This window comes from Colletotrichum acutatum (assembly GCF_030867785.1).
Source record: "Colletotrichum acutatum strain CBS 112980 chromosome Unknown BDZ83scaffold_3, whole genome shotgun sequence".
Classification (NCBI taxonomy): Eukaryota; Fungi; Ascomycota; class Sordariomycetes; order Glomerellales; family Glomerellaceae; genus Colletotrichum; species Colletotrichum acutatum.
The window spans coordinates 524,178-549,053 of NW_026848997.1; the positions used below are offsets into that span (position 1 = coordinate 524,178).

Consider the following 24,876-nt stretch of genomic DNA (forward strand, 5'->3'; position numbering starts at 1 on the left):
TCCCATTGCTTGAGCCCCCCCCCCTGCAAGTTGAGGTGCAGCGGTGCTGAGAAGTTCAAGAAAGAAGTGTGGGAAAAAAGGTCTCCAACTCTTCTCCCACCTGCACGCCGTGTACATACGCCCCCGCGCCTGACAGTGGACCGCACGCCTGCAACCTGCAGCTCCACAGCTGCGCCCACTTGGATTGGTGCATCCGCGCCCCTTCCGAGCAATCACAGGTCGCCGATTACCACACCCCCCTTACATCCTTCCATTCTCTGTGCGACGCCCCCTCCCCCTCCCCGGCCGGCCGTCCCTCCCCAACCCCAGTTTTTGCTGCACGAACAAGCCGGCGACATTCCCCATCACCTATCTTTCTCCTCTCTGAGCAGTGAGCATCACAAATCTGCTCCGCTGGTTTGGTTTGGTTTTCTTTCCCTTGACCACCTAAACCTGGACCTTGACCTAGACCTAGACCCAGTCTTGCGCCCCTCTGCGTCTCTGGTAGGAGGGTTTTATTTTTTTATTTTTATTTTTTTTATTCTCTATTTGCTGCTCAATCAGTGGTCGAGTCAGAGTTCCTCTTCTCCGACAAATCTCGACCGGACGCCTCTTCTCCTCTCCGCCCCCCGCCCACCCATCCAGTCCCGGTTCTTTCTTAACTTTGTACTACTGTCGCCAGCTTTGTGGAACATTCCTCTTCTTATTCTTTCGAGAACACTAGACGGGACGACAACATCTTCATCACCGACGGCCAAGGAGTGCGCACGCGACCGGATTGATTATTCCTCGGCCTCGACATCAATACCAGCCATCATCAACGAGCCTTTCCGCCGCCTGGTGCCTCTTCCTTGCAACCGCTGTGACCCTCTTCCCCCACTGCTCCAACTCACACTTACACCGGTGACCGCGGTCCAAAGGCATAAACAGGGACAGGGACGAACGCCGTCCTCAGCGCCGGCGTTGTGCGGGGAGCCAGCTTGCCAGCTCGCTCGGCACCGTCTTCTTCCACTGTCGCCTCTCCGTTGATCATCCCCTTGATTCGTGCATGACAAAGGACAATGTCATCAAGCCTGCAGCATCTCCAAAGCCAACAACTCAGAGCTGTCAGTCTCGAATATTCGCAGCAGCACGCTCATGCCCACGCTCTCGACTCGCCCGGAGCCCATTCTCATATAACCACTTCCTCGGCGTCCCACCAACCCTTTTCCTCCGGAACCCCAAATGACGGTATGCGGTCCAACAGCGCGAACCACAGCGTCGTCGATGCCTCCCATTTTGCCGACGACTTTTCTTTCCCTCCGAACCCGCTGGACGACCAAAGCGCAATGATGTTCCTCGGCGAACCAGATCACGCTGCCGACATGTTCCCGACCTCGCATCGCCCCTCCGTCTCCTCCATCGGTGGCCGCCAAAACTCAATAACAGTCATGCCTGTCGGTTTTGCGCAGGCCATGAACCAGCGCCGCCATAGCATCATTACCTCGGAAGATGGCAGCCAGGACAGCGGCCACGCCGAGCACAATCCACTCGAGGATGCCGGTGCCGATGAGTTTGGCCTACCTACGCAAATCGCCGGCAACGGGTCCGATCTGGGCGGCAAATCCAAGGACGACAAGACAGACCAGACGCCCGCATGGAGCGAGTTGAAAACCAAGGCCGGCAAAGAACGAAAGCGACTTCCTCTAGCATGCATCGCATGTCGACGTAAAAAGATTCGCTGTTCGGGAGAGAAGCCGGCGTGCAAGCATTGCCTTCGATCACGGATTCCCTGCGTGTACAAGGTGACAACCAGGAAAGCCGCACCGAGGACCGACTACATGGCCATGTTGGACAAGCGACTGAAGCGCATGGAGGAGCGCATCATAAAGATTGTGCCGAAAAACGAACAAGACTCCAACGCGGTGTCGCTGACCCGCGCCGTGGTTAAGCCGGCAATTCCGGGATCCCTCCCCGCAGCTAAAGCCAACTCCAAGAAGCGAGTTGCCGACGAGGCATTTGGCCAGGATCTCGACCACTGGGCAAAAGCGCCGGCCAAGACGAGGATTGACACGCCAAACAAGAACTTGTCGTTGCAAGCGCAGGAAGCGGAGGAGAACAAGCTCTTCCTGGAGGGGCTCGATGCACTTCCGTCCAAGGAAATTCAGGAACATTTAGCCGAGGTATTTTTCGAGAACATTTACGGCCAAGCATACCACCTACTTCACAAGCCCAGTTACATGAGAAAACTCAGGTATGTTTGTCTCGTGAGAGTTTGCTATTAATTCAAGTGCTGATTTTGAACATGCAGAGCTGGCACGCTTCCGCCAGTGCTCATACTGTCCGTTTGCGCGATAGCCGCCCGCTTTTCCAGCCACCCGAAACTCAACAACTCATCACCGAACTTTCTTCGTGGAGAGGAGTGGGCGTCGCATGCCCGGGATATCTGCACCAGGCGATACGAGTGGCCCAACATCACGATACTAACATGTCTACTTATCCTCGGCCTTCACGAATTTGGTACTTGCCATGGCGGTAGGAGCTGGGCTCTAGGAGGCCAAGCAATCCGTATGGCGTTTGCTCTACAACTTCACAAGGACTTGGATCACGATCCCCTGAACCGTAGCGGAGCATCGCAGCTGAGTTTTATCGACCGCGAGATCCGGCGCCGGACAATGTGGGCATGCTTCCTCATGGACCGGTTCAACTCCTCTGGTACCGAACGACCTACCTTTGTGAGGGAAGAGACGATTGAAATTCCTCTACCGATCAAAGAAAAATACTTCCAGCTCGATATGCCAGCGCCGACGGAAACTCTCAAGGGCAAGGTACCTCATCCCGTGTCTGCTGAGGATGGCCAGATGGCCGACGCCAAAGACAACATGGGCGTTGCCGCTCACATGATCAAGACCATCTCTCTCTGGGGTAGAGTCATCAACTATCTGAACCAAGGAGGAAAGGAGCTCGACCCCCATCCCATCTGGAGCCCCGAATCTGAATATACCAAGTTGCTGCAGCAGTCTGAAGATTTGCTCGACAACCTCCCGGAATTTCTTCGCTACTCACCCGAGAACGTCGCACTTCACGACACGGAAAAGATGGCAAATCAATTCTTGTTCCTCCACATCGCGATGCAGCAAAACGTTCTATTTCTCAACCGAGTTGCCGTTTCAACGCCAAACAGCCCCGCCGCGCAAGGTGTTCCTCGGGAGTTTGTCGCCAAGGCAGGCGACAAGACATTTGCAGCCGCCAACAGGATTTCCGAGGTTCTCAAAGACGCCGAGTCTCACATGGTGACTGCCCCCTTTGTCGGCTACTGCGCCTTTTCGTCTGGCACGATTCACATACTCGGCATCTTCTCTGGCAATCCTGCCATTGAGGCAGCATCAAAACGAAATCTAGCGACAAATGTCAAGTTTCTTTCAAAGATGAAGAGGTATTGGGGCATGTTCCACTACATGTCTGAGAACCTCCGTGAGCAATACAGGACATACGCCGATGCCGCCAGACAAGGCAATTCGACAAAGGAGACGTCAACGGCGTCCCCCATCTTCCAGTACGGTGACTGGTTCGACCGATACCCCCACGGCGTTTCACAATCCGACTTTTCCGACCCGGCATCTACGAAGAAGAAAGAGAAGGGCGACGACGCCGTGTTGGAGCAGAAGCCAGAATTGCACACCGTGGAGGAATACTTCACGAGTTTGTCGCCACCTCGCAGCACAGAAGGCAACTCGTCCAGGCCAAACCCGCTCAAGCGCAAGTCTTTTGTCGGAAAGAAACTCGGCACTCCGGGCATGAGAGCAGATGGAAGCCAGCTGGAACCGCTTTCCACCGAGAACGTTGCTGCCACGGCGCAAGAGCAACTGAGCGCCCGCATGCAACAGCAGAGAGGCATGCAGCAGGGCTCGCTCGGCGGCCAGACCAGCGGGCCGACCAGCTTCAACCCCCTCACAGTGCCGCATTCGCAGGGCTCCAACTACCACGCCTTATCTCCCATCAGTCCCATCGCCGTCAGCCAGTACGGGCACCATCACCCGGGCACACCGTCATTCTTCTCTCCCGACTTGCTCAACATGTCGATGAATCAACAGAACGGCATCTTGCAGCCCCTGGACCGACAGCTCGTATTTGGCGGGTACTCCATGGAACAGGGCAACATGAGCCACTTTGACGGCATCGACTGGGACGGCATGCCGAGCAGCGCCCACAGCGCACCGGGAGCGCACAGAGACGGCGCCCGCTCGCGTCCCTCGCGCGGCGGTCCCAATGGCATGGGCGGGCCCGGCCACGGACACGGGGAGGGCATGGGGTTCGGAGGCCAAGAGGCGTCAACGGCGTGGTTCATGCCGTTTAACATGGAGCCGCCCGAGATCGGGCAGGACATGGGTATGAATATTGACGGGTTCGGCAACATGTTTGGCAGCGGGTTGCATCACGGAGCACGATGAGCTTTGTTGTAGAAGGTGTCCGCCCTCTGAAGCATTGTATTAACTTTGCACTGTACATCTTGTCTCGGAGAATCCTTTTCTCCATTTTCTTTTCCGAGCTTATGACGTATATGATGGGGAAAAAGACGGATGGGCATGGCATGGCACGGGAACATGGACGGGAGAAGGGGAAAAGGAGAAAAAATCTCATGCGGTCTTAGCTTAGCGGATTTTCCCCTGCACATTTTCTTCTTGTGAGATACCACCACCACCACCGAAACTCTTAATGCAAAATATCGAAAGAACGAACATCTGCAAATTATGATGTCCCCTCCGACTAGATAACATTTTGATGTGAGATTTTACAACCGAGAGAACCAAATCTGTCCATGGTATCGTTGTGGTCTAAATGAACTACTTTTTTTTGGGTACCCGAACGAAGCCTTTTTTATGCAAACAACAACACCAACAACGAGGAGAAAACACTACCACAAACTTCTTCCCTCCCCTTTACTCACTCCGCGGCGACACCCTCATCAGCCTTCTTCTTCCCCCTAGACCTCTTCCGCTTCTTCCCACCATCAAGCGCAGCACCACCATCCTCGACATCCTCTTCTCCCTCTCCACCACCCTCGCGCTTCTCCTGCGCGGCGCGCTTCGCACCCCTCTTGCGCCCCTTCTTCTCCTTGATCTCCACATCCTCCAACCCAAACGTCGGCCCCGTCCTCTCAAACTCTTCCCCGAAGTGCTCCCTCCGCCACTGCCTGAGCCTCGCCTTCTTACCGAGCCTCTTCTTATCCTTGCGCTTCTTCTCCTGGTCGCGGAAGGTGGCGAGCTTCTTGAGGCCGGCGAAGCTGTTGAGCGCCGCGTCCGAGGGCGCGAGGAGGATGTCGCGGGCCGTCATGCCGAAGGCCTGCGGGGAGGTCTCGCGGTAGCGGAAGGCGGGGACCTCGTTGGCGGCCGCGGCTTCGGTGGCGGATTTGTGGAGGGACGAGGAGCCGGGGATGTCCGCGACATCGAGGTCCATTTTGGCGTCGACGAGGGCTTCGAGCTTGGCGCGTTGGAGCTTTGCTGCTTTTTTGGCCGAGAGGCGGTCCTTTTTGAGGTCTTTTGTGGTTTTGCGCTTTTTGGAGGGGCGGGAGTCCGAGTCTGAGTCGTTGGAGTCGTTGTCTTCGGCGGCTGCTGCTCCCTCGTCGTCGGAGAGTGTGATTTGCGGGTTTTCCGTGTCGTCCTTGAAGTCGGGAATGATGTCGTTGATGTCAATGTCGTCGTCCCACTTTGGCTTCCTGGGCTTGCTCTTCTTCGTCGTCTTGCCGTCTTCCGCCGCATCCTCTTCGTCGTCCGATTCGGCGCCGCCCTCGACCTCGGCGTAGTACTCCTCGCCAAACCGGCGCTTCATCTCGCTCTCCCACCGGTCGTCGTCCCACGCGTCGTTCAGGAAGCGCAACCACTCGTCGTCCTTGAGCTCCTCGCCCCGCAAACCGGCAGCGTGCTTAATCTTCTTGAGCTTCTCCTCGGCCTCCTCGAGCTTCAGCCTGCGCAGCCTGGCCTTTTCTTCTTTACGCTCCGCCTTCTCGGCCTCCTTCTTCTCCCGCTCGTTGTCACGCTGCTTGCGACGCGACGTGGCGGCCTCCTTGCGGACGGAGCGGGCGCTGACAATCTCACGCGAGTACGTCTTGAGCGCGGCGTTTGATTTCGCAGGATCCTCGAAACGGAGGTTGTAGGCCTCCTCGAACTTGTCGTAGAGCTCGCCCTCGTCGCCCTCGCCCTCGTCCGAGTCAAATGCCTTCCAGTTGTGTTCGCCGCCTTCGGTCCAGGCGCGGGCGGCCATGAAGTTGGAGAGGAAGAGCTCCGGGTCGCGGTCGGCGTTTTTGATGTCGTCTTCGGTGATTTGCTTCTTGGTTTTCTTGTTCACCTGCGCCGCGCGGGCAGGGTGCACGCCGTCCACGGCGGGGCCGTCTGCAATCTTGGCGACCTTTTGTCCCGGTTTCCGCTTGACAAAGTCCTCGCCCTCCTCGTCGTCGTCGGAGCCGCCGTCGGCCGCCTTGTTGATCTCCGAGATGATGGACTTCTTGAGGGCGTCCTGCTCCTGGTTGTACGTCTGCGGCGGGGCGGGTGCGTCGTCGTCCTCGTCGTCCGAGGCGCCGACGCCGCCTGCGAGGATCTTTTCGCGGTGGTAGTCCTTGAGGAACATGGGCTTCTCCTTCTTCGTCTTGGAGGGCGTGGCCTCGCCGGCGGCCGCAGCGGCGCCAGCGGCAGCCTCCGGGAAGAAGGAGAAGTTCTTGTCGAGGACGCGGGGGTCCTTGTTCTTGATCGCGCTGAGGGTGGCGGAGATCTGGGCGTCCAGGTCCTCCGTCGCGAGAAAGCCGTCTTCGTCTTCGGTCTCGTCTGAGGAGGACGAGTCGCCATCAGAGTCGTCTTCGTCGGCCTGCTTGCCTTTGCCGGGCTTCTTGAACTTTTCCTCGACTGTGTGGTAACCGCCATTGTTAGAATTCTGCCCCTCGTAATTTGCTGGTGATGAAATCAATTGGTTTGAACCTACGTCTGTGCATCTCCTCGCGCTTCTTGTTGTGCTCGAAGCGCTTGGCGTACTCCTCGTTGACCTTCAGTGTCGGCGCCGCGATGTCTGCCCCTCCATCTTCGCTATCCGAGTCGCTGTCGTCCAAAAGGTTGACCTTCTTGGGAGCCTTCTCCTTTTTCGTTTCCTGTGCCATCTTGACAAAGTTACTTCCCCTGGTTTAGGAAGTCTATGTGCACAATACTTCGTCGCAAACGAAAGAAAGTGAAGTCTTGCAAGTCGCGGGAAGGGACCCTCCAGAATTGATGATCCCAAAGGTGGTCAAGCAACTTTTTTTTTTCTGCCGCTTAGCCCAGCAAGCTGCTGCTGCAGGCTGTTTGAAGGACCCCTGCACAGGGTGGGAATCTTGGCGGGGCCCACCCATGGATGCGGATACCGGCGCATCGATTCTCCGCCACCCCTCCAACTCAGGTCATTGCCAGGCGTGCCAGGTGAAGCTGAGGTGCGAGGGAGAGAGCATTGGCCAGTGGCGCCGGGGGGCGCTTCGTCATTGTTGCGCCTCACCACACCCGTCGTTTCAGTGGCCAAGCTGCTGTCCTGCCTACCGCTACGAAAACCATCCAACCACCCACACAACCCATCGCGAAGGCAGCAACTTACAACTTTCGTGTGTCCCTGATTCCATCCGAACCGAAACTTCGCATCATTGTCCACGGCTCAAATCGCAAGAATACCTTGAAGGGAAAAAGGCAACCGGCTCTCGTTATCGACCTGAACTACCGAGAACAAGATGGACGGATCCGGCGGTGCCCCGAAGCCGAGCAGCAGCGTCAAGCTGGTCCTGCTCGGTGAAGCTGCCGTAGGAAAGGTGCGGCCATCATCCGAACCCAACATCATAGCTTTCTTGCTAAACAGCATCGCAGTCATCGCTCGTCTTGCGCTTCGTCAACAACGATTTCCAGGAGAATAAGGAGCCCACCATCGGAGGTACGAACCGCTGCTGTTGCCATCGCAGGCAAGACCAGTCCGATTGAGAGCAAAAAAGAGCTAACCTGTCCACTCCTCGCCCCCTTGCAGCCGCCTTCTTAACACAAAAGTGCAACTTACCGACCCGGACAATCAAGTTCGAAATTTGGGATACCGCCGGCCAAGAGCGCTTCGCCTCGCTGGCGCCCATGTACTATCGCAACGCCCAAGCCGCCCTTGTCGTCTACGACCTCACGAAGCCCACGTCACTCGTCAAGGCTAAGCACTGGGTGGCGGAGCTCCAACGACAGGCCTCGCCGGGCATCGTCATTGCCCTAGTCGGCAACAAGCTCGATCTGACAAACGACGCCGAGACCGGATCCGCCGGCGACAACGAGGAGGCCGACGGAGAGGACTCTGGCGACGCTAGGAAGGTTTCGACGGAGGAGGCCAAGACGTATGCCGAGGAGGAGAGCCTGCTCTTCTTCGAGACCAGTGCCAAGACGGGCCACAACGTCACCGAGGTCTTCACGGCCATCGCCAACGCCATCCCCGAGACGTCGTTGAAGAGCGCGCGGGGTCCGGGCGCATCGCACGCCGTGAGCCGTGGCGCAGAGGACCAGCAACGGGTCAACCTCACGGGCTCGAGGGATGCGGCGGCGAAGGAGGGATGTGCCTGTTAAAGTTGTAGAATGGGGAAATTGCGTGTTTGTGTAACATCTCGAGAAAGGATGATTATCGTTTTTTGCAAAGGAGGGATTCCTTTTTTTGGGCCGTTTTTCCAACCTCCCCCTTCATCATTTTGGAGTCGATCCGTTTTTATGCGCTGCATTTCTGCTATAGGGTTTCATTTATGGGAGCGTCCATCCGGCAGTAAATGGGAAGTCCGTCATGAGTCGAAATTCAGACACAGTCGCTTTGCACCACTTTACATGCCGACTCCTCCGTCGTGGTGTACAATGGTCCTACTTGTGCAAGCAAAGTGCGCAGAAGAAGACATTGGGAGGGATTGCGGGTCAGTGGGGAGCTAATGCTTCGTAGTGCATTATGTAGACGGAATCTCATACATTCAAGAAGACGTATGGTACTCTTTGGTCTCTTTGGATTCACCGGGGCGTTGATGATGTTGACCAGGGATTTACATCATCCCATGCTGCCATTGCCAAAGTGCCGGATGCATAGGTGCAAACGGCTAAGGTCGTTGGCGAGTAATGCACCGATCGGGCAGTGGGCAGACCGACGCTGCACAGCAGGCCTGGTGGCTGGATCAAGTAGGCAAGGTGAGGACCATGGTGCTGTAAAACACTGTAAAACCAGCAGGCCGGGGAAGGTGAATGAGCGCATCTGGTTGGTCAGTCACCGCCCATGCGTCCCACTCTTTTTCTGGCCCTTCCCGCGCCTCGTCCACCTCAAACTGCTCCGTCACTTCAGAATCTTTTTCACGACCACCTGCTTCATTGCGCAAACAAGCTCAACAACAAGCAACCGTCCGTCATGACAGCGTCTCGCGCGACACGCTGAAACCGTCCTCATTCCTTCTTTCTTCATACTAATACCAGGTCAGCGGCGACGCGACCATCTTTTATTGTTGTACTTTCCCAGACCCCTCCTTCGCCCATGTATCTCTCTTCTTGATATTCCTTTTCCTCCACAACGACGACAGCATGGCTGTCCACCTCACCCCGGCCCAGGTCGAGCTCATCAAGCAAGTTCCCCGCGCTTGTTTCTCAACTGCGATTCGTCTCAATCGCACTGCTAACCTTGCCTTCCTAGCTCACTTGCGCCCGACGACATTCCGATCAAGCTGCGATGCGCCAGCTGTAGCAAGCCCGCTGTCAACGCCTTTCGCCTTCCCTGCTGCGAGCAAGCCATCTGCGAGACTTGTCAGTCACCCGGCTCTCACTTGCGTCTTTGTGTGCAGCTTCTGACCGATCCTCTTAGGCCAGAGTTCTCTCCCATCATCCTGCCCCGTTTGCGAGCATTCGCCCGTGTCCGCCGACGACTGCACGCCGCTCAAGTCGCTCCGAACCACGATCAAGGTTTTTATCCGAACCCAAGAGAAGAAGCGCGACGAAGCCCGGTCGAAGAGTGCAAAGGACTCAGCACCCCCTACTCCAATTGATGCGAAACCGAATGCGCAGATCGCTGGCCCTGATGAGACCCCTGCCGCCGATACACCTTCACAACCTGCCGCGATCCCCGACGAACGCGAAGAGAGCGCCGTTGCCCAACCTGCGCCAATCGAAGATGCCAACACGGCCGATGTTGCGGATGCAGACGCCACCGCGGCACAAGACCAAAACGTTGGTGTTCCGAAGACGATCCTGTCGGTATGACGTCTTGCTAACCAGTCGATCAGGATGCGCCTAACCACGACGAAGAACCTATCATCTCTAAGGGAGAGGACGACGATGACGAGACCGTCATCATCACAGGCGATGAGACCGCGGCCGATGGCAGCAAATTAGCGAGACCTCAGGAGGAGGATGTTGCTGAAAATGACGGCGCAGAGGGCGACGACGCGAATGCGAACGGCAACGCCAATTTCAACGGAATGAACGGAGGCAACTTTCAAAATATGAACTTCACTGGAAATGGTGACTTCAATCAAATGCAGATGATGATGGCCATGCAGAACGGCATGGGCTCCAATTCGTTTGGCAACTTTCCAATGATGGGTAAGCCACCCCTCCACATTCTCACGTTACTGGTTGAAGCTAATCGTTCCAGGTATGCCAGGAATGGGTATGGACCCAATGGCGATGCAGAACATGTACATGAACGGCGGCTATGGTGCTCAAGGCATGGGCATGGGAGGCTTCAACGGTGGTTTCGGCTCAGGCTCCAATAACTGGAACGGGCAACAGTCATGGAATTTCGGCCAAGATAATTTCAATTCTGCTAATGCTGCTGGCATGGGATCTGGTGACTATGGCAACTATAACTCAGGATTCCAGTCAGGGTACAATCAAGGTAATTATGGTCACCAATTCAATGATTACCGCCGCAACAATTACGGCAATCGTGGACGGGGAAGAGGACGCGGCTTCTACAACGGTGGCTATGGTCGAGGCGGATACCAACAGTATGGCGGCTATGGTGACCAAAGCCACGCGCAACAACAGTATGGAAACAACATGTACGGCCAGGGGTCCGAGGACGGAACCCGCGCCGCAGGAAATGTTGACGAGTTTGGCCGCGAGCGCCCCAATGACCAAGACGCGACTTCCAATGCAGGCGGCGGCGACAACGCAGAGAACGGTGACGGATCCAGACCCGCGGACGATGGCGGGGACGAGCAGGGCCAGGCGGATCAGGAGAATGCTATGAATACAGACATGGCACAGGCATCCGGTGACTACTCTACGTACAACGGGAACGGCATGTCGGGAGGTTATGGTCCTCAAGGATTCGCGCCTGCAGCCCCTGATGTTCCTATAAATGCTCCGACAGGTCCCAAGGCTATGCGTCAGGGCTTGCCGAATACAAGTTTGCACACCTTGCGAGCGCGAGGATACGTTGTCCCTGATGAGAGAGGCCGACAATCGTCGGTGGACGCACTCGCAATTCAGAGTCCCGTCGTGGACCAACAGCAGCAGCAGCAACAGCAGCGATCCAGAAGCAGCTCATCGACGCGCACCAAGGATAAGGACAGGAGCCGTCGCCGAGATGCGAGCCGCGATCGTGAGAGAGAACCTGACGTCAGGTCGGAGAGAGACCACGGCGTAAGAGAACGAGACTACTCACGCTCACCTTCACGCAGCAGAGACCAGAGTCGCGAGCGCAAGAGCGAGCGCGGCGGCGGCGACCGAGATCGAGATCGAGATCGCGGCGATCGCCACCGGCGCCGGCGCAGACGTTCAGAATCGAGATCTGTCGTCGATGATCGGGACGATGAGTATCGTCGCAGGAAGCATAAGAGCAGAAAGCACACCTCATACAATGACGAAGACGACGTCAAATCCCGTTCCAGAGACGACGGGCACGAAGAGAGATCTAGGTCGGCGTCGCCTAGCGATTCGAAGCGGTCTAGCCATAGGAGCCGCCGAGACCGCGATGAGAAGCGTCGCGATCGGGAGAAGGACAATAAGCACCGGGACGACAACTACGATGACTATCACAGAAAGTCTAGCCACCGCTCGCACAGAGAGAGGGACCGGGACCGAGATCGGGGGGATCGCGACAGGGATCGGGAACGGGAACGTGATCGCGACTACGACCGTGATCGCGACCGCAAGGACCGGGACCGCGAGAAGGATCGGAAGCGCGACAAGCACAGGGACCGGGAACATCGTCACCGCAGCAGCCGGAAGCAGTCGGCGGAGCCGCCCACGCCCGTCGACAGGGACTTTAACCCGCCCACCGGCCCTCGTAGCGGCGGTGGTTCCGGTCTCGAGATCAAGGGCGTGGGCTCGAAATCCGGCAGGTCGTCCGACAGACAGGACGGCGGCGAACGCCGAGACTCCCAGGCCTCGGTCAACAGCAAGTCCGCACCCAGCGTCCCTACGAAAGATGCTCACGCCCTGGAGCGCGAGGCACGGAATCGCGAGCGTCTGCTGAAGGAGACGCAGCGCATGGCTGGTCTGGCCGGATTGGCGGGCGCGAAACGCAGCAGGGATGAGAGTAGTGGTGGTGGTGACGACGGCAAGCGGAGCCGACGAAAGGGGCGCCGCAGCGAGGCTATCAGCATCGACGAGGAGGAGGAGCGGATGCGTCGTATGGAAGCTGAGCGCGAGGGCAGTCGTTGGGGCTAGAAGCCTGGCGGTCGGCCTCGCGCTGGTGGTGGTGGTCCTGCCGGTTCGCGTGCGACAGAGGAGACGATCGGCAGGCTTGGTCGTCACAATGTTCGACCTACCAGGTCTCGGAGGGCGGACAATCGCGCCGATCACTACTGAGCAAGGAGAAGTTATTCCTGCTCAAAAGTCTGAAGGGAAGACTCCGGTATTGCGAGTTCTGGTCCGCTATTCTCTCATACCCAAGGGGGTACTATCATCCCCGGAACAATGGCTATTACTCTGTGCCAGCGCTTGCTTCACTTGACATGATCTCAACCAGCGGGCCCTCCTAGGTGATGGCCTCCCCCACGGCGAGGAAATACTCAGCCCAAAGAAAGGGGAAATGGAGAAGAGAAGATATGAGCGGAGTGTGAGACCACAAAAGGTAGACTTATTACGCTTCAGTAGCCGGCATGAGCTGTTATAGAGTCTCAACACAACTCTTTGACATGATGAATCTTCTCTTTAGTGACTGGTGAAGTGTGTTGCAGTTTATCGGGTGCTCATTGAACCTAAGTACCTGATGTAAACCATCGGACGAGCAAACTCCGCCCAAGAAACCCCTTGTCCTCGCGACAGTTCTCCATCCCTACTTCTACTCCCACGATGCCTTCCAACGCCTCTTATCGGTAGTATGTATACTCTGTAAAGTACATGTGATCGCTGTTCTATCATGACTCCTGTTTGGGCTTAGGCTCTCTGAAGCGATATGGCCGACGAGGATTGTCGAGAGCCCCCAAGGCCTCCCCTTGGCAATCTCTATTGAACTCAAAATCGATCAGGCGGAACTGAACTGTCACTGCATTTTGAGGGTCGTCAATTGAATAGAGATTCTGAATCTGTCGTTTCATGGCAAACCAAAGGTCTCCGTCGGATACGTGTGCAAACTCCGGGGTATGGCGAGCCTCTGCCCACTCCGGTAAGGGATTGGATCCCGCTTCATTGATTTCGTCCCATGCCTGTTCAACCAACAGCTCTCCATCTTCTGCTAGCCAGGCGCGAGTGGTCGCAATCGTGAGTGATCTGAAACCATGTCTGAAGTCGGCAGGTATTGTCAGTGCCGCGAGGGCTGCGCGAAGCTCAGCTCTGTGCCTCACAGGCGTGCGAAGGTCGCCGTATGGGCCCAGTCTCTCCAGGCGTCCAGCCACGGCTCCTCCAAGGTGGTAGGGCTTGAAGAGGTATGCCCAGCTGCCGGTCCGGGTCTCTGGACGACAGAGACCTTGGATATACATGAGAAAGTCCGTGTGGTCATGGGTGTTTATGAACCGCGTCGCGAGTCGTCCATTAGCCGACTGGTATGGCCTCTCTGGGTACTCGAACTCCGGATACTGAATGCTCGGACAATCCAGTATTGGGCTAATTTGCATTTTTGGGCTGCGTTCGTGATCGGCAGAGGAGCCATCAGGTAGTCCCGGACAGCTGCTGAGGCTCCAGTCTGATGAATCGTCGTCTGACATGGGGTAATCAAGCTCTCCCTCAATATCACTCAGCGCGTCGTCATTGTTGTTAGACACATAAGGGTCTCCGAGATCTGGACGTCGGCCAGAGTAAAAGAAGTAGACAGGTCGTCGTGCGCGTGCAAGATCGGTATCGCTTGGCCCTTCCCTCGGCGGCCGGGGTATGGGCCTCAGAGACCTGAGATACTCCGCTGCGTGGGCGTCGCGAGGTTGTGGGCAGTCTACACACTCAATTTCTCGGTGTTCCAAGCATCGGATAATGAATCGAGTACCATCGCGTGGACGTCTCATCGTGTACACTTCCTAGTTTTCGACTGGGGTCCATCGGGTGTCCGATGATCGCGTGGACGCGGAAAAGCCGGTTGGGACTGACATGATGTATGTTTGTGATGGATTCGAATAACTTGTCTGCTGGGTAACTCGAAAGAGGCATTGATGAGTTTGGTCGTTTGGAGATGGCGGAGAGAAATCAGTGAAAGGGGGGGTGATGATGTTGAGAGAGGAACAGAGATGGCATTTAACTACCTCATGTACCATTGCATACATCGCGACCTTCCCAATATGGTGACATCGCAGCTTCACAATTTTGGTCTGGCAAGAACGGGAGGTAAAGCACTTGGTAAGTTGGACTTAGAAAGTCCTATGCCAGCTCATCTAGCATTCTTTCCATTCTTCAAATTTGCGAATTACCCTATCATACGGGAAGGCTCGCCACACGCCTAGCATTTAGCTCGAGCCTTCAAATCTTCAGGTAAGACTGTTGCGAGGCGGAGCTTGCCTACATATCCAAGCACAACACCGCAATGTCGTCAGCTCTCACCAAGGCACAATTCCATCTCTGTCTGAAAACGTTCCCGACACAGCACTCCCCTCCTCCAGCGTAGCCATCTCCACAATCCTCTTCGCCCCCAACTCAGTCGAAGCAGCGCCATGGCTAGCCAGGAGATCCTTCCCCATAAACGCCGTCAGCTTCGTCTCAATCAGCCCCGGGCACACGGCATTCGCGACGCCACCGTCGCCCTTCAACACCCTAGCATAGCTGACGGCCAACATGTTAACCGCAGCCTTGCTGGCATCGTACGCCTTGGCCGCGACGTCGTAGAATCCCGCGCTCCCGTCCAGGGCGGCAGCCATGGACCCCTTTGTGGAACTGACAAACACGATGCGCGGGAACTGGGCCTTGCGGAGGAGCGGGAGGAGCGCATCGGTCAGGACGGCGGTGCCGACGACGTTGGTGGCAAAGGTGGACGTCCACTGGTCCCGCAGTGATAGGTTGTCGTTCATATCAAAGTGCGCGCCGGCATTGTTGACGAGGACGTCGAGCTTTCCGAATGTTTCGGAGATGGAGGCGGCCGCTACGAGGATGTCGTTGTCGGATGTGAGATCGAGTTGGATGGCGGACGCGGATAGGCCGCGAGACGTCAGGGAATCGGCTACCTCTTGGCCTGCTTTGAGACTACGAGACCCGATGATGACGTGGTAGTGGTGAGCGGAAGCTAGGATTTCGGTAGCGGCGCGGCCGATGCCGCCGTTGGCTCCTGTGATGAATGCGACTGTCTGGGAGTTCATGTTGGTGGTGCGTTATGAGCGTGATGAGTAGAGGAGGGTGTAGTGCTCATTCAACCCCCTCGCCTTATGTGTCATTTCCTTCATATTTGCAAGCATCGTGATACTTGGGAATGAGCTCGAATGAATCATAATGATGTTCTGCAAAGAGAAAGTAAATACAGTTGCGAGTCAACGTCTTACCAGCCTCTAGAACGATAAGCCTCAAGCTAAATGCACAGTCTTGACGCGTTTGACCTATCGAGAAGAGGTCCCATTTCAAGCAATCGTCCGATAGGCAGGCATTCCGACAGCTCTCCTGAATGCTCTGCTTGCTTGGCATCGTTGGACCGAAAAACACGATTGAAGAGGCTACTGGATATACGGAAAACGAAACCGAGATCCGCTTTTGTATAGGTTGGGTCTTGAAGTCTCTCCAGATGACTCTTCGCCGCTTGAGCCAAGACTAGGGGTAGCGGAGTCTCACAACTACCCGTCCGGCCTCGATCCTCTTTTGCGGCCCTCTCAGGGGTGAGAGGTTGGCTTTTTGAATCGGCGCTGAACGTCATTCTCAAGTGTCGTGCAGGAAACACCACATTGTACATGGACTTGAACGTAGTCGTAGTAGATCTAGAACACATAATCTCGGGATATGCACAGAAGGCAGCTTCGAGCCACCGTTAGCAAAGGCTGTAGTGCGCCTAGGCTTGGCTGTCAGAATAGATAATCGACAACGTTGGCCTTTGAAGTGAAAATGTTGCCATTGTCTTCGGTGGTTGATTCCGTGTGACATACATGACGAGGAGACCCAGAATTCCTCGGCTGGACGCTTAGAAATGAGCAACCTCTGTCGCGTCCAGTCCATACTGAGGCCATACTGAGGCCAAAGATGGACTCAGTGGGCGACGCCAAGCGTTTCAAGCATCGTCTCGTAGCCGATCTCATCAATCGAAAGAGTAGAAAAAAGATTCGCATTTGCCACCATAATCGGCGATGGGTATCTATCTAACATACTTGCTCATAAACCGCTTGTGGAAGTCAGAGCGCAGGAGGTCCTATACGCAAGTCAGCAAAACCATCATCACACCAGTTGCACCCACCCATTACAGGGGTGCTTCGACCAAGAAGGTGAGGGGGGGCATAACACTCACGTTAACAAACTCCTTGCCTTTGCCCTTCTCCTCCGTTCCCCTCGCCTGGTTCTTGAAAACGACATCGTCGTCCCACCGCCTCTTCATGTTGAAATCAGGCTTATTCAACAGCGGGTTACCCAGCGCAATGTCCCTCTCCCGCGCCTCCTCCTCGATCTTAGCCCTTTCCCTCTCTTCTTTCTCCCTCTTCTCCGCCCTCTCGCGCCGAATCTTCTCCATCTCACGCTGCAGCTCCGCCTCCTCGTCGTCGCTGTCCTCGTCACTATCATCGTCGTCGTCATCGTCTTCTTCGTCCCCTTCCTCGTCTGACGATGCGTCAACGTCCCGCGACTCTTCTAATATCCTCCTCCGTTTCGCTTCAAGGTCCTCTTCTGCGTCTGCTTGCGAACCGGCCTCGAGGGCACGCTTTACGCCGCCCGAGGGCGCGTCGGCATCGTCGTCTGCGGACGGGGGAGGCGCGCCGCCGTTCTTCTTGGCGAAGTGGGCGGCCTCGGCGGCGAGGAGCTCGGCTCTGAGGTCGTGGGATTCTTCGTCCGCGTTGCCACCCTGGCCTGCTTGGCGGAACTTGAGTTGGGTGTGCGCTGGGAGGAGGCGTTGGTGGTAGGCCGGGCCGCGGAGGGCTTCTTTGCCTCGGGCCTGTGGTATTATGTGGTTAGTAAAAATATTGATTGATGGTTAGAAGGAACATAATGAGAACATACCGGGTCAAATGTGGGACGATGGGCGGTGGTCATCTTGGCAGGTTGCGACGGGTTGTGAGAATTGCAGGTTGGCGGATGTTGAAGGAGGCTGAAAGTAATGAATCTGTAAATAGGCAATTGACGTTTGGTCCCCCAGCAAATGCATGCGCGCGCGCAGCTGGCTGAGTGGGACCAGCTGCAGGGGAGGCGACACTTTAAGGCTTCGACCGCCCGGCAGAATTTTTGCAAGCGCCCCACCAATGCGATTGACCTCACTGAACACCTGCAGGTCACTATTGAGTCGATGAGATTCTCAGTCTTGGAAATTGCTCTCACATTTTACCAATTTCGACCGCCAAGATGCCTAGGGAAGCCGAGCCGTCAGCGAATGAAAAGGCCTTTGTCACACAAGCTCTTAAGGAGAACTTGAGACTTGATGGCCGGGAATTTGATCAATATCGAAAAGTCCAGCTCACTTTTGGCGATGAGTATGGAGTGGCCAACGTCGAGCTCGGCAAGACGAGGTCAGTTAACTCATATTACTCTCACACTCACCAGATTCAATTGTTGCTAACACCCATCACAGAGTCCTCGTCAAAGTCTCCGCAGAAGTGACGGTCCCCTACCCAGACCGCCCCTTTGAGGGCGTCTTCCAAATCACCACCGAGCTCAGTCCCATGGCCTCCCCGGCCTTCGAGGTCAACCGCCCAACCGAGGCCGAGGTCCTCCTCTCCCGCCTCCTGGAGAAGACGGTCCGCCGCTCGGGCGCCCTCGACACGGAATCCCTCTGCCTTGTCGCCGGCAAAAAGGTATGGTCCGTCCGCGCCGACGTCCACGTCCTCTCCCACGACGGCAACCTCACCGACGCGGCCTGCCTCGCCGTCGTCGCCGCCCTGCGCCACTTCCGCAAGCCCGACACTTCCAACGAGGGCGAGAGCCTCACCATCTTCACTCCCGCCGAGCGCGAGCCCGTGCCCCTGAGCTGGCTGCACAGCCCCTTTTGCGTGACGTTTAGCTTCTACGGCGACGAGGGAGAGATTACACTTGTCGACGCAAACTGGCTCGAGGAGCAGCTGCGGACGAGCAGCGTGACGGTCAGCCTGAACAAGCACGGCGAGATTAGTCAGATTTCCAAGTTGGGAGGCACCCCCGTCGAGGCGGTGACGCTGCTGCACTGCGGCAACGTGGCGCTGCAAAAAGCAAAGGAGTTCTCGACGATAGTAGACGAGAGGTTGGCGGACGACGCGAAGCGGAGGGACAAGGGCGGTCTCATATCAGAGCTTCTGTCGGCGGAGAATGACAGAGTGGTGGACGCATAGAACACGTCAAGTCAAGCAGAGGAAGATGAACCAAAAATTGTAAAAATGATACCCAGCCAAATACGCTCTCAAAAAAAACCCATGCTCTGCAAGAAGAAGCGAAGTGACCAACGTGGCTTCGCCCGTTCGTCCCTTGACTTTGAGCCCCCAACTCCATCTACGCCCAGTCTAAAAAAGAACTGCCCCGTATACTATCATGCCTCGTAAATGACAACAAGCGAGCGACGACGTCTACCGCATCACCGGCGGCCTCGACTCCTTATTCCACTTCACCCTTGACCGCACCCACTCCACCGCCTCCTTGACACCCGTCCCCGTCAGCGCACTAACAGGCAACACCCTCGAGTCGCGGATACTGCTCGCCTTCTCGCCCTCGAAGACCTTCTTCACGAGCCCCTCCTTGATCCTCACGACCTCGACGCAGTCCTCGCGGTCCTGCTTGTTGGCCAGCACCAGGACGGGCACGCCCTCGGTCTCGGAGTGCTGCAGCACGTCCTCGAGCACGAGACGGCACTCGTCGAGCCGGCCCGAACCGTTGTCGTGCTCGAGGTTGCCGTCGCCAATGTCGGTCGAGTCGATGATGAAGACGATGGCGTGCGCCGAGGCGTAGTAGCTCTGCCACAGGCGGCGCAGCGAGTGCTGGCCGCCGACGTCCCAGATCTTGAGGTACATGTCTGGCAGGGATATCGTCGAGACATTTTGGCCTACCGTGGGCACCGTCTTGAGTTTCGGGTCCGGGCGCGACTCGAGGAAGAAGTGCTTGACTTGCTCGTGGAAGGTCGTCTTGCCGGCATTGTCGAGGCCGAGGAGGATGACGGAGTACTCTGCGTAGAAAGGAGAGACGGTTAGCTATGGCTTGTGTGTGGACGACATTGTGCGCGAACCTTCTTTGCTAGTAGCTAGGAGGTATAACCCCTTGGCTAGGTGATACATGGCAGGCAAACGACCGATTGGCGAGCAGCACCTGGATTGCGGCGGGTTTCGACGTTTGGACGAGCGAGGTTCTGGAGGATCGGTTCGGGGTCGGGACAGGTGGAGGGTTTCGATGGCGGCGCAATTGGCGGGATGTGGATGGAGGAAGTGGATGGAGCTTGACAACGCCAGCCGGAGCTCAAACTTGCGTTGGAGCTTGTGCTGGCCTGTACTCCGTAGCGCTGACACGCTGTCCGCTGCGTGGGTGGTGGGGGGTTATACAGGGGTTTCAGGGACCTTTTGTTAGCGGGCGGCTCCTCAGCCCTACGGGCCCGGGCAGGCATGGCTCCATTGCTGTTGTCTCCTCCACTGTCACTTTAGGCGCTCCATTTGGTTGAGGACCTTGATGTCACACGACACCTGATTAAGGCAGACAGATACCTCTCATTCTTCAAGTCTTGAAAGTAATAAATTTCTGAAGACAACAACCCCCCTCTTGCCACTCTTGTGCATCTACGAATACCTTACGTCTATCACGTTTATGAAGTCACTCACTCACTCAGCACCAGAGTGCTACTAACGCTAAGCTCATAGTCAACTCTCCTGACTTGAAATCCAGGAAAGTTGCAAACATACGGGCGAGTCTATTCATTCATATCTATCATAGTGTCTAAACACGTTTGCGAGCCCAATCCCCAGGAGCAGCTTCATCATCACCGCTCTCACATCTTTGGCGCGGCAGTCGCATAACCCTCGACAACAGCAGTCATCAACCGGTTCGCGATAGCCGCCGGGGGAGGCAACCTCAGCCCACCCTCCTTATACCCCTCCGGCGCAGGCTCACCGAGCCCGCTCACCCCAAACTTGAGCGCGTCCCGCACCGTCTCGAGCGGGAACCACTGCGCGTCCTCGAGCTCCGGGTCGTTGCCGAGATCAATCGTCTCGCCGTCGGGTAGCGCCTGCGCGATGGCCCCAATCATCAAGCTCGCCGGGTACGGCCACGGCTGGCTCGAGTGAATCACCACCCGGCCCACGCGCACGCCGGCCTCCTCGAGCACCTCACGCCGGACGGACTCCTCGATGGACTCGCCCGGCTCGATGAAGCCGGCCAGCGTGCTGTACCAGTTAGGCGGGTACCGCTTGTTCCGGCCCAGGAGCACCTTGGTGCCGTCCGAGGAGATGACAGCGGCGATCATGGTCGGGTCCGTACGCGGGAAGCTGATGTTGGAGACGCCCTTGCGCGTGGCGCACTCGGCCCGCTCGCGGGGCGTGTCGGAGCCGGCGAGGTCGGTGGTCGGGCACAGGCGCTTGTAGCCCGTGTTACCCGACAGGGACGGCTGCCCGCACCCGGCGCAGAACTTGTTGCGCGTGTTCCAGTCTGCGATGGAACGGGCCTGGGCGTAGATGCCAGCTGACAATTGTTTGTTAGTAACTGATATATGAACAGATTCTTGTGTGAGAGTGAGAGTCCTTACCATGATCCGGCTCGAGCGTCATCGGCCTCATTCCCTCGAGGAACTTGTACCCCTTGCTTGACTGAGCCTTGATGAGCTGGTTGGCGGCATCGGCGTAGGAGCCCTTGGGCGTCACGTCAACAGCGAACCACGGCCGTCCCTTGAGGCCCTTGTACTCGAACGGCACCTTTGCACTCTCCTCGAGACCCAGGAAGATGATGAGCGGCTTCGTGACCGTCGAGTCGAAGTTCTTGATCAGATCCTCCTCGGACGGCCCGAACGGGTCCTCGGTAGTGAGGGGCTTGACGTCGTCGTACGAGACGAACTGCACTCTCGTCGGAGCGCTGGTGAGGGGGCTGAGGTCCTTGAGGAGCATGAACTTTGTGTCCTTTGACTGGAAGGCGGACCGGATAAAGGCGTGGTCGGTACGCAGCCAGCCGACGCGGTTGAGGACACTGCCGGCGAAGTAGTTGACGGTCTCCCGCCCGAACTTGCGGGACAGCATGGAGTCCGGGTCGTCGACTGGTGCGGGGAGGTTCCAAGTTTGAGAACCCATGCCGAGGTTTCCTGGGTTTCTGGCTCAAGCGGGCGGTGAAGCTATCGCGGGGTTCTTGGGTTCTACGTGGGGGTTTCGGGGTGATGGGCGCCGATGTGGGATGTGTATGACGTATACTATGTACCAAAACCAAATAAGGCAGTGAGTGCAAGTTTCTACAACAGGTTGATGGAAAAGAATTTGAGGCGTCTAAAAGTGTGAGATATCTGAAAGACGTGCGGTAGAGACGGCTGCGGCAATGGACTGGCCCGGCTGATTAATCAGATTGACGAAAGATGGGGGACACCAGAGACGCAATGCGATGGATCTTTGGAGCTTGTCACGGTGAATCACGACTCGCCGCTGAGCTCCGATAAATGGAGCCCCCTCCGGCAGATCCCTCCTCCCCCACACCAGGTGCGATTAAGAGATCGACTGGTCACCGTCGGGTCAGTGTCAGTGTCAGTGTCAGTGTCCGGACTTGTCACGGTATTCGGAGCTACTGGACAGCCCGTGCGTGGCAGCTGTCTCCTGGGCCTTTGCATTGGAATACCTCCATCATCATTGGATATTGTGTGGAAGGGGAGCTCCATGGGGAGCTCGTTGGGCAGCTGTCAATGCGACATCTCGGATGGGAGAGTGAGATGAGGATGCACATAAGCTTATCCAATCGCCTTGGCCCCCCGAAATCGCCCACGCGGCGGCTTAGATCTTGCCGAGGTGCAAGGAACGTGTTTAGTCATCATCGACTTCTTTTGACAATTACAGTCATATTCTTAACTGAGAAGCTCCCACATGACAAGCATTCGAATCTTGGAGGACAAGACTGAGACTTCAATCCACTCTGCTCAACACCGCCCGTCGACGAATAGAATGAAATGTCTGAACCGTCCATCAGCGACATTGCTTACAGCACCTCAACCCTCCAAAGCTTTCTAATGATTCTTGGTTTGTATTCAGTCAAATGACACAGGCATTGTCAGCTGAGGTGCCGGCAGAACACATCACAACACTCGGATCCACAAAAGACTTGCCATCCTAGCCGCGTCCACATCACTGCAAGACGCTCGGTACTTCTTTTAATGCCAGAACGCCGTCTTTGAAGGCGTTTCTACTCACTTGGTACTACCTTTGTGGATCACCATCCGATTCAATCTATCTCTTTGGTCACTCCCTATCAAGAAAGGTAACATCTAAGGACGCTGGACCTCGACATCGCACCGAGTCACCATTGCTTTTGACAATGATACCGGTGAAAGAAGAGACGAGATACGTATCCAAGATACTCGATCTCTAGCTCTAGATGGAGGAAACAGATGGAAGAAAGTCATACTAGACCTTTGCCCAAAACGACCCTCCTACCCTCTTCCTCTTCGCCTCCCTCGCCAAGAAAATAAACACCATCCCCAACATCAAACTACTCCCCGCAAACATCTGCGCACCCAAATACCTGCCCCCCAAAGCAGACACCAACGCACCCGCAATCGGCGGGCCCGTCAATACGCTCACGCTCACAATCGTAAACACCATGCCGATCCGCGCCCCCTGCTTCCTCGGGTCGGCCGTCAACGACGCCAGCGCGGAGGGAAACAGCGCCTGGATGCCGCCCAGCGCAATACCAGAAAGCGCTGACCAGACGTAGAGACCCGCTCGCGAGGAGGAGGCGATTGGCAGCGCCGCCCAGCAGTACGCCAGCACTGCGGCTGCGCCGGCGGTGGGGACGAACATTGTCAGGTTACCGACGCGGTCTGCGAGGCTGTTGAGGACGAGGCGGCCAAGGATGCCGACACCGTTTGTGATCATGAGGAGGTCGAGGGATGTGTCGTAGGAGGCGCCTTGGATGTCGCGGGCGTAGGCTGCGAGGAAGAAGAAGACGGTGTATGAGGCCCAGAAGCACTGTCCAGTTCAAACAGAGATTAGCATCCAGGGGTTGGTTCCTTTGGTGACTGAACCTGGAAGAGACGAAAGCCTCTTCAGGAAACGTACCAAAGATGCTCCCACGGCATAGAACGTATACTCCAACTCCTTGAACGCCGCCCACTCCACCAAGCTCCCCGTCTTACGAGGCGGCACCCTCGGCTTCAGACACAACAATGCGGTACCCAGCGCGGCGGCCTGAATGAACCCGAGCGTCCTCATCGTCCAGCCGAACCCGGCACGCGGCAGCATCTCTCGAATGACAATGGGAAACACCACGCCCCCCGCCCCGCTCCCGCAGGCCGTGATCCCGATGGCAAAAGCGCGCCGCTTGGCAAAGTACGTCGAGACGAGGGCGACCGTGGGACAGAAGAGGCACCCGTTGCCCAGGCCGACGCAGATCCCCTGCGCCAGCAGGAGCTGCCAGTACCGCGTGCAGGCCGACGCCGCCAGGGTGCCCGCGACGACAAGGACGGAGCCGGCTGTCGCCACGGGGCGAAAGTAGCCCGCGTCCGTGAGGCGGCCGGTGAAGGTGCCGATGAAGAAGAGGAGGAAGATCTCGACGGATCCGATCCAGGATATGTCGGAGGGGCTCCGGCCGAGGGTTTGGATGTAGTAGCTCTGGAAGGCGCCAAAGGAGTTGATCATACCCCTAACATCGTTCTTCTTAGTTATTTGTTTGAGAAAGGTTCTGGTTGCAAGGATCATACCATGTATTCATAACGACAAGAAAGGTGCCAAAGACTGTTCAAGACGGGAAAGGTGAGTAAATGGATTATTCTCACTGCAGAAATCTTGGGTCTTGATACAGCTTACCACACAACCAAGCCCTCAACCCACCATCGGGCGGTGGTCCAGGGGTTATGGTCGATCGTGAGGTTACTCTACTCGCGATACGACTCATGACACGATCAACTCCATTAGTTGACGGGTCTGACAAGTTGGTCACCTCGCCCTGGTAATATGCGTTATACGTAGTAGAATTCCTCCGGCTGTCAGGGTCAGTCGATTCCAGCTGCAGCTCACTCTTGACGCCATGGTCCTCGAGGTCACCCGCTTCGAGCTTCTTTTCATTATTATCAGACCCGGCCGGTCTACTGACCGTTGTGTTGGACATTGTTCTTCGTTGATGCTGTCGTTCTCTGAGCCCCGGATTTCAAGGTGCATGCACTTGAGGCAAAATGAATAATCATCACGTTTGGCAAGATCTTAGGAAATCCAACGAGGGACGGAGAAAACCCTCTCAGAGGAGTAGACTG

At 56.5% G+C, this 24,876-nt stretch overlaps 11 protein-coding genes across 11 annotated transcripts; 4 read left to right on the plus strand and 7 right to left on the minus strand.

The window, feature by feature from the left end:
* Positions 1–1,040: 1,040 nt before the first annotated feature.
* On the plus strand, positions 1,041–4,409 carry BDZ83DRAFT_715160 (fungal-specific transcription factor domain-containing protein; the record flags this gene model as incomplete). Its single annotated transcript, XM_060511717.1, has 2 exons — positions 1,041–2,212; positions 2,270–4,409. The coding sequence occupies 2 exons, from the start codon at positions 1,041–1,043 to the stop codon at positions 4,407–4,409; spliced, it is 3,312 nt and encodes a 1,103-aa protein (XP_060371353.1).
* A 685-nt stretch (positions 4,410–5,094) lies between these two features.
* On the minus strand, positions 5,095–7,102 carry BDZ83DRAFT_554245 (KRI1-like family C-terminal-domain-containing protein; the record flags this gene model as incomplete). Its single annotated transcript, XM_060503511.1, has 2 exons — positions 5,095–6,854; positions 6,931–7,102. Coding segments are annotated over 2 exons (1,932 nt in total), but the record flags the coding sequence as incomplete, so codon positions are not given.
* Positions 7,103–7,394: 292 nt separating this feature from the next.
* BDZ83DRAFT_598713 (ras family protein) lies at positions 7,395–8,953 on the plus strand. The gene is made up of 3 exons (XM_060506966.1): positions 7,395–7,774; positions 7,830–7,893; positions 7,984–8,953. Exons 1-3 carry the CDS (start codon positions 7,697–7,699, stop codon positions 8,553–8,555), a joined length of 714 nt encoding a protein of 237 aa, XP_060371355.1. The 5' UTR covers positions 7,395–7,696; the 3' UTR covers positions 8,556–8,953.
* A 354-nt stretch (positions 8,954–9,307) lies between these two features.
* Positions 9,308–12,972, plus strand: BDZ83DRAFT_245073 (uncharacterized protein). The gene is made up of 5 exons (XM_060501893.1): positions 9,308–9,577; positions 9,646–9,755; positions 9,814–10,175; positions 10,232–10,550; positions 10,603–12,972. The coding sequence occupies exons 1-5, from the start codon at positions 9,537–9,539 to the stop codon at positions 12,624–12,626; spliced, it is 2,856 nt and encodes a 951-aa protein (XP_060371356.1). The 5' UTR covers positions 9,308–9,536; the 3' UTR covers positions 12,627–12,972.
* Positions 12,973–14,627, minus strand: BDZ83DRAFT_245074 (uncharacterized protein). The gene has a single exon (XM_060501894.1). The coding sequence runs from the start codon at positions 14,393–14,395 to the stop codon at positions 13,319–13,321; it is 1,077 nt and encodes a 358-aa protein (XP_060371357.1). The 5' UTR covers positions 14,396–14,627; the 3' UTR covers positions 12,973–13,318.
* Positions 14,628–14,920: 293 nt separating this feature from the next.
* BDZ83DRAFT_715164 (short-chain dehydrogenase) lies at positions 14,921–15,673 on the minus strand (the record flags this gene model as incomplete). The annotated part of the gene is made up of 1 exon (XM_060511718.1): positions 14,921–15,673. The coding sequence occupies one exon, from the start codon at positions 15,671–15,673 to the stop codon at positions 14,921–14,923; it is 753 nt and encodes a 250-aa protein (XP_060371358.1).
* A 608-nt stretch (positions 15,674–16,281) lies between these two features.
* On the minus strand, positions 16,282–17,648 carry BDZ83DRAFT_598716 (Pre-mRNA-splicing factor Cwf15/Cwc15; the record flags this gene model as incomplete). Its single annotated transcript, XM_060506967.1, has 3 exons — positions 17,502–17,648; positions 16,801–17,436; positions 16,282–16,704 (listed from the first exon to the last, which is right to left on the minus strand). Coding segments are annotated over exons 1-3 (719 nt in total), but the record flags the coding sequence as incomplete, so codon positions are not given.
* A 192-nt stretch (positions 17,649–17,840) lies between these two features.
* Positions 17,841–18,799, plus strand: BDZ83DRAFT_564932 (exoribonuclease; the record flags this gene model as incomplete). The annotated part of the gene is made up of 2 exons (XM_060503695.1): positions 17,841–18,004; positions 18,067–18,799. 2 exons carry the CDS (start codon positions 17,841–17,843, stop codon positions 18,797–18,799), a joined length of 897 nt encoding a protein of 298 aa, XP_060371360.1.
* A 231-nt stretch (positions 18,800–19,030) lies between these two features.
* On the minus strand, positions 19,031–19,732 carry BDZ83DRAFT_565035 (ADP-ribosylation factor family protein; the record flags this gene model as incomplete). Its single annotated transcript, XM_060503702.1, has 2 exons — positions 19,031–19,623; positions 19,684–19,732. The coding sequence occupies 2 exons, from the start codon at positions 19,730–19,732 to the stop codon at positions 19,031–19,033; spliced, it is 642 nt and encodes a 213-aa protein (XP_060371361.1).
* A 454-nt stretch (positions 19,733–20,186) lies between these two features.
* BDZ83DRAFT_659713 (NUDIX domain-containing protein) lies at positions 20,187–21,721 on the minus strand (the record flags this gene model as incomplete). The annotated part of the gene is made up of 2 exons (XM_060511051.1): positions 20,187–21,122; positions 21,187–21,721. The coding sequence occupies 2 exons, from the start codon at positions 21,719–21,721 to the stop codon at positions 20,434–20,436; spliced, it is 1,224 nt and encodes a 407-aa protein (XP_060371362.1). The 3' UTR covers positions 20,187–20,433.
* A 1,311-nt stretch (positions 21,722–23,032) lies between these two features.
* BDZ83DRAFT_565073 (major facilitator superfamily domain-containing protein) lies at positions 23,033–24,521 on the minus strand (the record flags this gene model as incomplete). Its single annotated transcript, XM_060503707.1, has 4 exons — positions 23,033–23,596; positions 23,687–24,269; positions 24,328–24,361; positions 24,434–24,521. 4 exons carry the CDS (start codon positions 24,519–24,521, stop codon positions 23,033–23,035), a joined length of 1,269 nt encoding a protein of 422 aa, XP_060371363.1.
* Positions 24,522–24,876: the final 355 nt, after the last annotated feature.

Bases quoted from the DNA above. Each gene is read 5' to 3' on its own strand.
- BDZ83DRAFT_598713 (XM_060506966.1), top strand. From the start codon at position 7,697: ATGGACGGATCCGGCGGTGCCCCGAAGCCGAGCAGCAGCGTCAAGCTG. The intron at 7,775-7,829 runs GTGCGGCCATCA...ACAGCATCGCAG, and splicing joins GTGAAGCTGCCGTAGGAAAG to TCATCGCTCGTCTTGCGCTT. The intron at 7,894-7,983 runs GTACGAACCGCT...GCCCCCTTGCAG, and splicing joins TAAGGAGCCCACCATCGGAG to CCGCCTTCTTAACACAAAAG.
- BDZ83DRAFT_245073 (XM_060501893.1), top strand. From the start codon at position 9,537: ATGGCTGTCCACCTCACCCCGGCCCAGGTCGAGCTCATCAA. The intron at 10,176-10,231 runs GTTGGTGTTCCG...CCAGTCGATCAG, and splicing joins CCGCGGCACAAGACCAAAAC to GATGCGCCTAACCACGACGA. The intron at 10,551-10,602 runs GTAAGCCACCCC...TAATCGTTCCAG, and splicing joins TGGCAACTTTCCAATGATGG to GTATGCCAGGAATGGGTATG.
- BDZ83DRAFT_245074 (XM_060501894.1), bottom strand. From the start codon at position 14,395: ATGAGACGTCCACGCGATGGTACTCGATTCATTATCCGATGCTTGGAA.